This window comes from Gopherus flavomarginatus (genome assembly GCF_025201925.1).
Source record: "Gopherus flavomarginatus isolate rGopFla2 chromosome 13 unlocalized genomic scaffold, rGopFla2.mat.asm SUPER_13_unloc_3, whole genome shotgun sequence".
NCBI lineage: Eukaryota > Metazoa > Chordata > Testudines > Testudinidae > Gopherus > Gopherus flavomarginatus.
The window spans coordinates 2,154,005-2,168,396 of NW_026114611.1; the positions used below are offsets into that span (position 1 = coordinate 2,154,005).

General features: G+C 52.4%; 1 protein-coding gene and 1 non-coding gene across 2 annotated transcripts in view; both read left to right on the forward strand.

Annotated features, from left to right (window-relative positions):
* The window catches only part of LOC127041591 (uncharacterized), a 592,831-nt gene that overhangs the window by 429,087 nt on the left and 149,352 nt on the right, over positions 1-14,392 (forward strand). Inside the window, exon 12 of the mRNA XM_050935616.1 lies at positions 6,779-7,296. Within this exon, the coding sequence (XP_050791573.1) occupies positions 6,779-7,296 (518 nt within the window). The remainder of the gene's footprint in view (positions 1-6,778; positions 7,297-14,392) is intronic.
* On the forward strand, positions 11,683-11,755 carry TRNAK-CUU (transfer RNA lysine (anticodon CUU)). Its single transcript has one exon. It is a non-coding gene; the product is annotated as a tRNA-Lys (tRNA).

Sequence of the window (14,392 nt, forward strand, 5' to 3'; positions counted from 1 at the left end):
TCTGCCTAGGTATGCAGCATCATGGGGCTGCTTTCCCAAAATGACCAGTTTTGGCTGGTGGTGGGTTACAAATCACTTTAGGATTGAATGGAATTAAATGTTATTATCCTTCCTGTATGAGTGAAGGGCAGCAGAACATACCTAGTCTGTCCTGATGGAGGGGTAGGTGGGTGAGGAATAGCTTTTATTGGACTTTGTAGAAGTGATTGAGAACATCACCCTAAAGCAGTGGGCCCCAAACATTTCACACTCTGCCCTCTTATCCATGGCTGTGGACCCTTGGAAGCCGCGGTCAAGAACGGAGGCTGGGAGTGGGGGTGTTGCTTGCTGGAGAGAGAGGTGCAGATGGGTAAGGGGGTCAAGGCCAAGCTGGAAGCCAGAGCCCCAGGATAAGGGTGGGGTTGGGGAAGAGCTGGGACAGAGTGAAGCTGAATAGTGCTTCCTCCATGGGGGCTGGCTCCGGCCCTGAGGTGCCCCCAAGAATGTTCCTCTGTGTCCTGCTAGGGGTCATGCCCCACATTTTGGGAACCACTGAACCCTACTTGCTAAGCAGGGCTAGTGATGCCAAAGCCCAGGGAAAGAGAAAACAACTGCGGGGCCCCCAGCACTGGAACCATGTGAAGGGGCTGCAGAAGAGGGGCAATGGCTGGTGGCACGGGGAGTTAAGGGCACAGGAGGGGGCAGGAGTTAGGGGTGAAGGAGGTGCAAGGGTTGGGCGTGCAGGAGCTAGCAGTAAAGGGGGAGTGGGGATCATTCAGGGGCAATGGGGAAGTGCCAAAGTACAAGTTTTGCCCAGGGCACCATTTTCCCTAATGCTGGTCTGAGCAAACAATTGGAAATGACCCTTCAGTGAGACCAGAACCATAGTGTAGAAAAGCCCCTTTGTTAAGTGGTTGTGGCTGAGTGCTTAGGGAGATGGGTTTAAAAACAACAGGCATCTCTCTATGGAGGTTTGATTCTTGCCTGCTAGGCAAGATTGGTGTGTGGTGTCTCCATGGCTGTATTTTCAGTGTCTGATTACCCATGGTATCACAGGGAGCCAAGTCTAGACAAATTCAGAGGCTCTATGCTAGGGTTTCTCAAACTTCCTTTCACTGCAACCCCCTTCTGCTGAAAAACACCTTACTACATGGCCCTGGAAAGAGGGACCAAGCCTCTCCGCACTGAGCAGAGACAAAGCCTGAGCCCTGCCCCAGTTCGGGGAGGGCGAAAACCAGAGCTTGAGGGATTCAGCCCTGGGCGGTGGGGCTCAGACTCTTGGCTTCAGCCCCAGGCACCAAGAAGTCTAATGCCAGCCCTGGCAACCCCATTAAAACAGGGTCACATCCCACTTTAGGGTCCTGACATAGTTTGAGAACCACTGCTCTATGCTTAGGGGAGGGAGTTTTCCTGTGGGTGTAGTTGATTCACTTCCCCAAGAGGTGGCAGCTATGTCAGTGGGAGAAGCTATATCGGTGGGTGTGCAAGCTGTGGTGTTTACCACATTTAAGAAGTTTAATAAAACCCCATTTTTAAAACCATCTGTGGTCTGGGAATGGCAAAGGACATCGATGAAGCAGGGTTTGTCCTTCAAAGTCCTGGAGATCACAATTCCATGCCCCTGTTGTCATGAGGGTATAACTCAGTGGTACAGTGTTTGATTACAGCTCATGTGGTCTTCAGTTCAAACCCCAATGTTTTTTTATAAATTTCTTTCTTTTTTTAAAAAAAAGGAAAACATTTTCATTTCCATTCTCCATTATGTTCAGGAGCTCCACTATACGAGGGGGCTTGATATGAATGTAAACATTCAACATTTCACTGTCCATATGCATAAAAACCTAGCGAAGCTGTCCATCAGCTGAAATCAGTTCCAATCCTCTTAGTGTCTAGTTTATGTTTTCATCAATTAAACAAAGGTATCATATGAATGTGCATTTGCAGATCCCTCTTCTCTAGGAGCTATGTTGTGCAGAAGAACAAGAACCACATCCAGTTGGGGTTCAGGATTCTGATGAGCAAAGAGCCAACAAATGTTCTGAGGGCTGGAGAAAAATGCCTTCTAGTGAGCTATTGAACGAGCTCAACCTGTTTAGCTTACCAAAAGAAGATTGAAAGGTGACTTAATTGAAGTGTTGAAGGGCCTTAATGGAGAGAAAAGATTGGGTATAAGAGGGCTTTTTAATCTAGCAGAGAAAGGCATAACAAGACCCAATGGCTGGAAGGTGAAAAGAGACAAATTCATATTACAAGTAAGACACAAATATGCAACAGCGAGGATGATTCACCACTGGAACAAGCTACCAAGGAAAGTGGTGGATTTGCCATCTCCTGATGTCATTTAATGAAAACTAGATGCCTTTGTGGAATGTGTTTGCCCCAAAAGTAGCTATTGTGTCATACAGGAGGCCTGCGATATGCAGGGGGTCAGATTAGATGCTCTAATGGTCTCTTCTGGCCATAAAGTTGACTAATTTCTGAAAAACTGAGTGTAGCGCTGGGAGCAGCATCTGATGTGTTACTGTCTAGCCGGCTTGCTTCCTAGAATGAATGCTCCTTGAGTGGGGTGGTCTACAGGGAGTAGCTCAAACCTCCAAAGTGCCTGGCCAGGGGCAGGACATTAGCACAGCAAAGGAGGGGTGTGGCAGTGACATCACAAAGGCCTTTTGCAGGGCCTCAGACTATTGGTCAAAGGTGGTGGGCAGGTGGTGACCTCACAGAAAGATGCAACATCAGCCAGGCAGGACAGGGGCGAAGGGCCAGGGAAACCTCAGAGACCCCTGTGGCTTTGCTTCAGCAAGTCTCCTTCTCCAGGTCTCTCTTTGAGGACTGAGAGAGAATTCGGGTTCACGGATGTGAGCGCCAGGAGGAACCTCTTTTGAGTTTTCTCCTTCCCTTTTCCTGATTTTACTAGAAAACAGATGTCCCTGTTTAGAAGGTAAGAGCCTCTTCGAGGTTTGAAACTTGTTCAGTCTAATCAATCTGTTGACAGTTGAAATCTAGGCATGGAAAATACAAGTTTAAGGACGCAGAATTTTATTCTGCACCTGGGATTTTGTCCCTTAGAATCACTGGGGACATTAGGGTTTGTCCTTTGTGTTTTACCTTTTTCTCCATCCATCCCTCCCTCCTTTCTCTTTGTCTCTTTCTTGTTTTGTCCTTTCACCTGTTCCCCTCCCAACACTAGGAGTGGTGTGTGTGTGTGTGTGTGTGTTGCGGGGGAGTGCTAGGCAGCACACACTGTGGGAGGTCCACCCAGAAATGTGGAGCTGAAATAGTGCTCGGGCAGTGATCTCCACCGGTGACCTGGGCCATCCTTTGGGCTCTCTGGTGAAAACCCTCGGCCTCCCTTCCTCAGTCTCTACCCTGATTGGCTGAGCAGGGGGTTATTGACAGGGAGGAGACTCAGGTCCTTGTTGCTCTCTTTGAAGACCAAGGAAATAAGTCAGAACCAGTTATATGTTTGATGAATTCTGCTGCTTCGGTGCATTAATAGTCTCTGAGCAGTTCATGATTCTCTCTAACTTTGCAGTTCTGCTAAAATATTTGCTGAATAATTACTGTGCAGTGTTGGTCTGCAGCTCATTTGAGAACACTTCAAGTCAGTTAATGTTTGAAATTCAAGATCTGATGGTTAGTTTGAAAATCAGGGCTCTTGGGTCCTATTCCCAACTCTGCCACTGGCTGGCTGTGTGACCTAAGACAAGTCAATTCTCCTTTCTCAGCCTTAGCTTCTCCCTCTTTCAAGTGGGGATAATAATGATCCGCTTCTACCTACCTCACGGTGGGTGGAGGATGGGGATCCATTGGAGAGTGTCACTAGGGGTAGTGCATAATATGAGGTGTCCTATCACCTTTACTCAGAGCAAATTATAACATAATAGACTAGCTGAAATAGTCTCTTTGTATTTTTTTTATTTTGAAATTGTTAAGAGCAGCAACTACTTAGCTCAGAGTGAAGCGTCTTATCTCATGTTTGTAATCTAATTGTCTCCTCTTTGTGTGCAACGAGGGAATTTAACACACTCTGACAAACAGGAGATGCTTTTGTTTTGCAACACAATATTTTTGCAAAGAACTTTCATCCCAATTATTTTGATTTCGAGAAAGAAAGTGGTTTAGTCTGAATGGAATTTTCTGATAGAAATGGTTTCAATTAAATTTCTCCACCATCTCAATTCCTGAGCTCTATTCCTGCCTCTGGGGAGTGGGGGTTTCCTGGTTGTTAGAACAGGAGTCAGGACCGGTGGCTTCTCTTTCTGGCTCTGCCACTGCCTTGCTGTGTAGGCCCTTGGGTAGGTCACTTCCCTTCTCTGGAAATCAGGCTCCTTCCCAACTGTCCAATGGGAAGAGGGACAGTTCTCGAACTCTGGGCAGTCCTTAGCCTGAGTGAGATAAGGGGCGTTAAAACCCTCTGTGAAGGAGAAAGGGGAGTTTCACGGTGTTTAGCACCAAGGAATTCTAAAGTTTGCTAAAATGTCTAGTCTGTGGAAACAAGAAATGGTTGGGGCAAAACTTTTTAACCACTGCCTTTTTTAAAGCCCATTCATGGATGTGTGTCCCTATCTCTCAAGTACCTGGGGTTCTTTGCCAGGAGGAGAGAAGAGATTCCTGCCTCTGTTTTTGTGGCCTTAACAAACCAGGTGTTGTGCTCCAGTTCTCGTCTGAGATCCCTGAAGAAGAACATCTTCCCACCCTTCAACAAGACAGGACCTATCTTTAAAAGGGAACAAAGAGAACTCTGAGACTTACTAGCTCGCCTCACTGCCATAGCTGGAGAGATACTGGAGTACATTCTTAAACAATCAGTTTGTCAGCAGCACCAACAGGATAGTTTGGTTCTTAGGACTAGTGAGCATGGATTTGTCAAGAACAAATCATTCCAAACCAATCCTCTTTCCTTCTTCAGCAGGGTTCCGGGCCTAGTGGAGGTAGGTAAACAGTAGATGGGATCTAGCTCGGTGTTACTAAGGCTTTTGACACAGTCCCGTAGGACAGTCTCACAAGCAAACAAGGGAAATGTGGTCTAGATGCAATCAGTGTGATGTGGGTGCAGAGCTGGTTGAAAGCCCAGACTCCAAGAGCCCTTCTCCATGTCTGGCTGTCCAACAGAGAGGGTGTACCTGTTGGGTCTGGCAGGGATCAGTCCGGGGTCTGGTACTATTCAATATTTTCATTACTGATTTGGAAAATGGAGTGGAGAGCATGCTTCTAAAATTTGCAAATGACACCAAGCACTTTGGAGCACAGGACTGGAATTCAAAATGCCCTTAACAAACTGGAGAATTGGTCTTCTTGAGCCAAACTCCATGGCTGGGCCCCTCTCTCTAGACTGGGATGAAGTGAAACCCCAGAGCCAAACACTCCTCCTCCTCCTGGGCAGTGCGCTCCGCCCTTGAATGATCAGATACTGCTTAGCACTGTCAGAGCAGCTTTGTTTGGGAGAGTCTCCCAGCACTTTTCAGTAGCGGGAAAGTATTAAATCCCATCAATGGAACTCAGGACTCCTGACTCTCAGTCCCCTGGTCCAGTGTCTCCAGCGGAGCACACTCCCTCTCATAGGCAGGGGGAGCGACCATGAGGGCCTGCTTGTAATTGCCAGCTGTGGGAGGGAATGTGCAGCAGTGGTTAGCAAAGGGGCCTGGAAAGAAGGACTGCTGGGTCCCATCCATCCTTCTGACACTTGGTGTGACCCTGAGTCAGTAGCTTCCCCTCCCCAGGCTTGTTTCTCATCAGTAGGGTTGGGGGCGCAGTCCCAACAGCCCAGGGGGATTGGGAGGCTCCAGGAAGGTGTGTAAAGTGCTGGGATTTCAGGATCCCAGAGGCGCTGTCACCCATGCACTAGGGTGATGTTCTGCACCCCCTGCTGCTGGCCAAGATTCTCCTTTCCCTGGCAATAAGACAGACTTGTTTTCCCAGCCAGCCGATCGCCCAGTGTCATCACCCTGCCTGCTGGCTGGGCAGGGTAGCTCCTCAGGTCACCACCCCCCTCTCCAGCCTGTCTTGGGCTTGGAAAGTGAGGAGAAGGGCGAGGGATGACATTGAACAGCCTCCATCCATCGCTCCATCACCAGAGCAAGTGAGTGGCATTAGGGTTCCTCGGTGGCATCCCCTGTCTGTCTGGGGAGAGGCAGAAAGAGGGGGAGAGAATCTCTCCCAAAGGACATTAGATTTGCAAACAGCCCCCAGGAGCCCCTCACTCTCAGATCGGGGAGGGGCTTCTCCAGGGCCATCTCCAGCATGTTTGGCAAGGTCCCAGCAATGGGGCTCCCAACCCTTCCCTTGTGGGAGACTGTTCCCCAGGCTGAGAGTCTCTGAGCTGGGCCAGAACCGGTGAGCTGCTGAGCATGGAAATCAATGGGAAATGAAGGATCCCTGGCCTTGCTATGTCTAGGGACTTTGAAGTGGGGAATGGTTTCCCAGGAGAAGTCCGGACTCCTGGGTTCTGTTCCTTCTCTGGCCTGGGCAGGGGATGGGTGGGAGGAAGCGTGAGTGTGTCCTGGGCTGGCAGGATGGAGCTGCTTGTCCAAAGTGACCAATGGTCTTTGTGACTGACCCCAGTGCTCGAAAAGGACGAGACTCCCCCGTTTTTGCAGCCCCAGGGATCACGAGGGGGAAGGTTGAGGGGGAGCAGATCATGCAATGAACTCCTGCTAGTGTGTGTAGCTTGCACTCCCTGCACCCTGTTGGGGGAGAGGAGCTGCTCTGGCTGGGGCAGGGATGGGGAGAGACCAAACAAGTTGGTTAGTGAGAGGCTGCCTTGACCTCAGACTCACATCTGCTCCCCGCTCGGTTCCAGGATGGCCAGGCACCTGAGGATGTTCAGGAAGAAGGCTCTGCAGGCGGCCCCAGAGCCTGTGGGAAGCAGCTGCCATCTTCCCCAGGAGCGGAGCGGCCCGACCGTCCCCAGTGGCAGGGAAGGAGCTCTCGGCCGGGTCAGAAGGTGGAAGTGCCCAGCCTTCTGGAAGAGGAAACCTGCTCCTGGTGCAGGCGCCGAGGTGGGAGAGGCACCGTCAAGGCCAAAATGGAGCTGGGCCAGGATGCAGCTGGGCAGGCAGGACCCAGCCCAGGAGCGGAACCGGGCAGGGTGGCTCCGGGGCTTGTTGTGTGGGCAGCAGCGGCCCCAGGAGCCCAGCCCCGATTTCCAGCAGGAGGCATTGCCCTGCCCAGTCAGTGGGGACCTTCCAGCCTTCCCAGGGCAGGAGGTGGAGGATCCCTCTCCCAGCCCCAGCAGCTCGGCCCGCTTCCTGTGGGACAACAGCAGCGCCTGGAACTTGGACAGCAGCGAGGCCGATGGACGCTTCTGCTTTATTCCAGGTGAGGAGCCTGGCTGGGCTCGGAGGGGTAACGAAGGGGCTGTGAACACTCCGGGCCCAGACCCTCGAGCAGTGCTATGGGGGTGGGTCCCCAGCTCAGGTATCTGGCCTGAGCCACTGAACCCCACTGACACTAGATGATGCCACTTTAATCCTTGATGCTCCATTGGGTTGGGGAGTGTGTGTGGGAGGCACCTCCCAGGGAGTCCAGGATTGTGGGTGGAGGGGTCTCTTTGCTAGGGACTCCTGAAGGAGTTGGGGGCTGATGACACTGAGGCTACTTGGAATCAAATACATTTGAGATACAAGTACATAGCCCATATTCATAACTTCAAATACAAAAATGGTACACACATACAGCCAGCATAATTATAACCAGCAAATCATAACCTTGTCATAGACACCTCACACGACAACCTTTGCACAATATTTGCTGCACATATATAACAGTGGTGGCAACAATGATCTCTACCGTCCCAGTTCATATTAATAACATCACAGAAGGCTATAGAGAAGTGGGAGGGAGGCATCTTCCAGCCGGCGTGTCTCGTCCGTTTCTCCTTTGCCGCTTGGGCCGAGGTGGGAAGGGAGCGAAACGTCCCCGGCTGAAGGTTTTGCGCTCAGCTTTGAAGATTAAGCCCGAACCCCCAGCATAGCTAGGTCAGGGTTGTCCTGGGCTCTGTGGTGGGAGGGCTCAGCTGGGAGAAGAGGCAGATGAGGGAATTTTGCCTCTGATAGATAAGGGCTTTGTCAGTGGGAAGCTGTAGGTCACATGCTGGGGGTGACAGCAGGGTTTGAGCTGGGGCAGCAGCAGCAGGGGAGCAATGTATGTGTGTGTGTGGTGAGGGGGTTTCACTTGGTAAAAATGAACCTGCCAAGCCGCTCCCTCGGCTGGAGCAAAAGCCTCTCATTTATCTCCTCAACTCCCCTCCATGAAAATCTCCACGCCTCCCCCGGCGCTTTGAGACCCTCTCACTCCCATGGAGATTTGTAATTGTTCTAACTCTTCCTTTGCTTGTCCAAACAGTTTTCACAGAAAAATGATCAAGGACATTTCAAATGAGAAAAACAAACGAAACCAGAGAACCCCCACCACATACAGTTTGGGTCTGAATTTTTCTACTGAAATTTGGAGACAATAAAACTCATCCCTTTGTTGGCCAGAAACCAAAGCTAGACCTCCTCCGCTGTAGCTGTGACTTCTCCTACCGAACCACCAATGCGCTGACTCCTCTTGTGAGACATTTCTCTGCACAATACTGCTGCTATTCCAGTTATTGACTCCAGGAAACATTTTCCTTAGCCTGGTTCCACATGTCACTGGTTTCTATAGCAAAGGTCAGTCCCTGGCCCTGTGGCCCAGACATCCTCATTCACATCAAGCTTCAAGCTGAGAATCATTTCCCATTCCCGCTCTGTGGGAGGGGAGACTTTTAAACGAGCTCTCTGTGTGACTGCACATGGCTAAGCAAAGAGAGCAAACCCCAAATCCCTCCTGTGCTTTGGGAGCCAGGTTTGCGGTGGGAATTCTGTAGTTCAGATGACTTCAAGCCTGGACATTGTGATTCTTTACCAGTTTTTCTGGCATTGGGGCAGTTTTGTGCTCACAGCTGTGATGGCTGAGTGGTTAAGGTGTTGGAGACAAAATCGACTAGGGTTCCCCTGCACAGGTTTGAATCCTGATTACAGTAAGGCCTGTGTTTTAGCCACTCTCTCACCCAGGCAATACCTCTGTACAACCCCCTGAGACACTCTCAATTCTCTCTCCACCCCAAGTAAATCCTGTTCTGCTCCTTTCATAGAGATCCCTGGGACACCACCTCATACTGTGTCCCTGAGGGGTCAGGCAAACTCTCAGCACCTGAAGCCTCTGCCACTCACCTAGTGCCCCATAGATCAGCCATAGCCCTGGTTCTGCTCCTCTCTCTAGAGTGCGAAAGAAGCCAAGTCAGCGACTCCATGGGAGCTATGGGGCTGCAGAACCAACAGAGAAAAAATAGGTGCTCAGCACCCACTGGCAGCCAGCTCCCCCTGCCCCACTACAGGCCTTGCTGACAAGCTCCTCCTCTTCCCCTTCAGCACCTCCCACTTGCCAGTGATCAGCTGTTCAGTGGAGTGCAGGAGGCACTGGGCAGGGATGGGAAGAGCTGGGGGCGGGAGACGAATGGTGCTGGATGGGAAGAGATGGGACTGGGGTGGGAGTTTGGGGGAAGGGGTGGAGTGGGGGCAAGGCCTCGGGGGGAAAAGGGGGATTTGTCCCAGACTCCAGATCCCTGTAGGGCCGGCCCTGAAGGAAAATGCTGACTATCACAGTGACAATAAAACTGACCAGCATTGCTGGGGGGACGGAGGGAGATCCGCCCTCATCAAGTCTCTTCTCTCCCCCAAGGTGAGCCAGACACTGCTCTCTCCTGGCTCTCACTCTAGCAGATGGACCACAAGGAACCATTTCCCCACAGGAAGTGCATTGAGTGCCCCTGTGGTGCTGAGGGGTCTGGTGCTGCTGCTACCTGTGGGGCTAGCAGAGGGTAGATGTCTGCACAGACTCTCAGCTACCAGGCCAGAGGGGGCACTTGGGACCTTTCCAGACTGGCTCAGTGAAGACGGGGGGGTTGACAGAGGAATACAGACGCTCTGCAGAGCACGGAGCAGCATCCGCCCATGGAGCCAGGCAATGAGCATTTCCCACAGCCTGGAGCCCAGGGGGAGACGGCAGCTGCTGCTCCAGCTCCTGGGGGACAGGCCCTGTCAGCCAACAGACACTTCTTACTCACCACAGCTAAGGGCGTTGGGTTCCTCCAGTGAGGGTGTGGAGCAGCCATTCATTTTCCTGTCCTTTTTGTGTTCAACTGCTGACAAAAACATCCCAGACAGAGAAGCAACAGGCCAAAATACTACTACGCAGCTGCTGAAGTAGCTTAGTTGGGAGAGCATTAGACTGGAGATTTAAAGGTCCCTGGTTTAACCCAAGGCTTTGACAGATCCTTTCATCCCTCTTGGTGCAGGAGTAGCTTGTTTTCTGGGAGCACAGCAGTGCCTGCACCCAAGGTGAGTTCCTGAGCTTGGGCTCTGCAGTAGGAAAACACAGAAGGCGCTTGTGCCCCTAGTTGGCCCACCTGACCTTTAACCATGAGAGCTGTCTTTCCCAACATGGTAAGAAAAGAGCAAGGCAGGGTGACCCTCAGGAATGGTGCCAGAGGGCTGCTAGGCACGGATTGGGGATGAAAACTCCTCTGTGCAGCTGAGCAATGGCAGTACCAGGGAAGGGGCATCTGTAAAAGTGACCCCACACACCTCTCCTCCTCTGGGCACCTAGAGCAGAGGCGGCTGGTGCTGACAGCTCCAAGGGAAGGCTTAAAAGCCATAGAGCAACTGAGGTCAGGGCAAGAGGAGGGCAGGACCATGCCTACGTGTGGCCTTCAGAGAGGCACAAAAACACCCAGCCAGGCTGCTCCCTGCCATGCCAAACACCCACTGAAGGTCACCAGCACGCATGGCAGCTGCTGATGCTCTGTGGATAACATCACAAGTTGGTAGGAAAGCAGGGCCAGCCCCCATGGTGGGGCCTCTGTCTGTTCCCACTCACAGTGCTTACTTTTGCAGTGGGGCAGGAGATTTTACCCCAAGAGGCTTTTCCCCAGCTGGTGAGAAGCAGAGAAACACCCAGGCTCCCAAGGTGCTATTTACCAACCCCCTCAAGCACAGGGACAGGCGCACATTTGGAAGAGGGAAACTGCTCTACACGCCATCCCGGGCAGCCGCCCATTTTCTTTGGCAAGTCAGGAATGGCAAAGGCTAGACTGGAAGCACCTGGGGCTCCTGCCCCAGCCTTTGTGACACCCAACCCCCAACTCGTTCCCGGGCTCTAGCTGAAGCCAGAGCATTGGCCTGAGTGGCTAAGAAGAGGTTCCAGCCCTGAAGGGAGCAGGACATTCAGCACAACAGTAAAACTGCAGAAACACAAAAACCAAGGGACTCAAACCATCAATCTTCTGATCCTCACTCAGACACTTTACCCATTAGGCCACATGAGAAAAACCCCTCCAAGCACTTCTTTGGAAAAAGTGGACATTGTGTTTCTCAGGTCATCTGCTGAGCGGGGCTGAGACTCTCTGGGCACAAGAAGTCGAGTTCCCAGCGACATGTGAGACTTAATTCTATGGAGCCAGGTGCAGGGTTTGGCAGGGAGGCTCAGGTATGGGGGATTGGGGTGCAGCGGATGGACCAGCTGCCTAGGTGTGGAGATTTAGTCACACTGAGGCACAGGAGGGAGGAGGAGGAGGCTGACAGGCAGGGGCTGTGTAGAAAAAGAGGAGGGGTTCCTGGGAATTTTTTTGCCTCTCGTTTGCGTATCTGCTCGCTCTTGTGGTAAATATGGCTTGAATAAGCCCAGGTAGCTCAATTGGTAGAGCATCAGACTCTTAATCTGAGGGTCCAGGGTTCAAGCCCCTGTCTGGGTGCTCAGCTTTTAAGTGGCCTTGTGTGCCAGGAGCCAAATGATTCCTGGTACTGTCCACCAGCCACATGCTGATTCCCAGAAGCCATGGCCATTTCCTGGAAAGGTTACTTTCCTCAGAATCAGGAGAGAGGCCACATCCACAGGAGCAGGCCTAGAACAAGCAGTCTCTGGCTGGCAGGAAGTGCTGTGGGGCCAGGTGCAGAGAAAGCTCAGAAGGGGAGCAGCAGAGATGAGGGGAAAAGAGACAGAGAAGCAATGAGGACAGAGTACAAGTGTACAGGGGGTTCAGGTCCAGCTATTGTGGAGAACTTCCCTGGTTTATACGTGACCGTGGTGCAATTGGCCAGAGAAAGGTTCTAAGTCCCCACCCCCTTACCCAGAGGCCTGCCTGACCCCAAGGACGCTCTTTCTACTCTCATCTGTGGCAGAGTCCTCATAACCCCAACAAGGCTGGGCCCAGGAATCCTGGGGGGTTTGACCCCAGTGGTGAGCTGGAGCCAGTTCCCAAGAACCGGTTGCTAAAATTAGACCTCTGTGGAGAACCGGTTGTTAAAGGGCCAGGGGATGGGCAAAGAACTCTGGTCTGCAGGCTGGACCATCCTGTTGTTCTCAGGATTCACAGCTGGGGAGGCTGAGGTTCCCCCAGCCCCTCCTCCGTTTCCCACCAGCTGCAGTGTGACCAGCTACCAGCACCAGCTGGGTAGCTCAGCTGAGCTTCTGAGTCATTCTGATGCGTTGAGCTGCAGGCAAGGTAAGCGGGATGGGGCTGCAAGCTCCAGGGCTGCTGGGGGGGAGGCAATTTTCCACAGCCCCTGCAGGGGCCCCTTGCCCCATGAGTATGTCTCCCCCTGCCCCAGCCCCTCCCCTGCTCCCCCCCCCACCTTAAATCAAAAATGTTTATAGGGAGCCGTTTGTTAAGATTTTGGCAGCTCATCACTGTTTGACCCCCAATCTTGTCATGATCACTTGAACAGGACTACAGTGTCTCCACTCTGGGCACTTCCCTGACCCACTCCTCATTGCATTGCTTCAAGCAAACATCATTTATTACCCAGCAATCAATGTAAAACATAAGGAAAGATTAAAGGAAAACATGTTACCCTGTTCTGTGGTGCAGGGAGATCACAACCAGTGTCTCTGGAGGGTCAGGGCAGGTCACAGTCTCTCCCTCACATGTCCCAGGCCTCCTTCCCAGGCCCTGGCTGTGCTGCAGGGACACCACAGGCTGGACACTTGCTCTGGCAGTGGCCACATGCTCTAGGTGACAGGCCCCTTGTTCCCAGTGTCAGCCCCCATGTAGGGGATCTCTTGATGGGTGGCATCTCCTTGCACTGGGCCTTCTGCCCAGGGTCCCCCTCACTCTCCCACACTGCTCACTGCACCCACCTCCAGCCCCAGTGCTGCTGCGGCTCTGCCTCCAGCTCCCCGGGCTGCTCCTCTGGCTTCGCTTGCTGCAGCTCTTCTCCTAGCACAGATCTGCTCCCTGGGCAGCTTCTATGGCTCGTGCTGCTGCGGCTCGACTCCCAGCACAGATCTGCCTGGTTCTCCCTGGCTGGTGCAGCTCTGCTCCCTGGCTCTTCTCGGGCTCTTGCTCTCTCCTTAGCTCCACCCCGCTCTGGCCCAGGCAGTTCCAGCTCACACAGAGGATGGGACCCCCTGGCCTGGTGACTCCCTCATTACACTGTCTGGCCTGTCAGTCCAGCTAACTTGGAGCTTTGGCCTCTCCCCATTGCCCCTGGGGACTGTCAGTCTCTGGGTCCTGATTTCCCATTGGCCCTTCCCCCATCAATTGGAACTGGGAACTAGCCAACCAAAACCCCACTAAGTTTTAGTAAGGGGCCAACAGTCCCTTACATGAGCTAGCGCTGTGAGGGTCACCACTGTGCAGAGAAAGCAGCTCAGACTGTTCCCATGGTGTAATGGGCAACGCTCAGGACTCTGAGTCATTCCATTTGAGTTCAAATCTCAGTGGGATCTTATGCTGGCTTGTGGTAAAGCCCTGGACTCACAGTGCTCAACTTCCTTGTTTCCAGCTGTACAAGAGCAGATCTTTCCCCTCCTGCTGGGTGACTTGCCCACTAGGGCCAGGTTTTGGGTTGTGATGGCCAAAATTGGTTGGGGCTGTATAACTTGCTACCCTGGTTGCTGATGCCTGCAGTCCTGTGGTTTGACCAGGTAGTAGGGATTCTTGCTGCTTCACATGGGGCCCAAAAGTTTGGCCCTTGTGCTTCCTGCCACACTTTTCCTCTTGCCCACATGGTGCTTGAATAAAGGAGGGCCAGGGCCAGGCTTGATAGTCAGGGCTAGGTAGGAGGGAGGAAGAGCCCCAGGCTGGAGCCCAGCACACCTCTCCTCCTCTGGGCACCTAGAGCAGAGGTGGCTGGTGCTGACAGCTCCAAGGAAAGGCTTAAAATCTACAGAGCAACTGAGGTCACGGCCAGAGGAGGGGAGGACCATGCCTCTGCGTAGCCAGCAGACAGCCACAAAGACACCCGGCCAGCCTGCTCCCTGGCATGCCAAACCCCCCTGAAGACGTGCTTAATCCACTTGCTGATCAGGAGGAAAAGCTCTCAAAATCTGTGCGTGAGGAGAACCTCTTTTTTCCCCTCTACCTTTCATCTGTGAAAAGAGCTGTGTG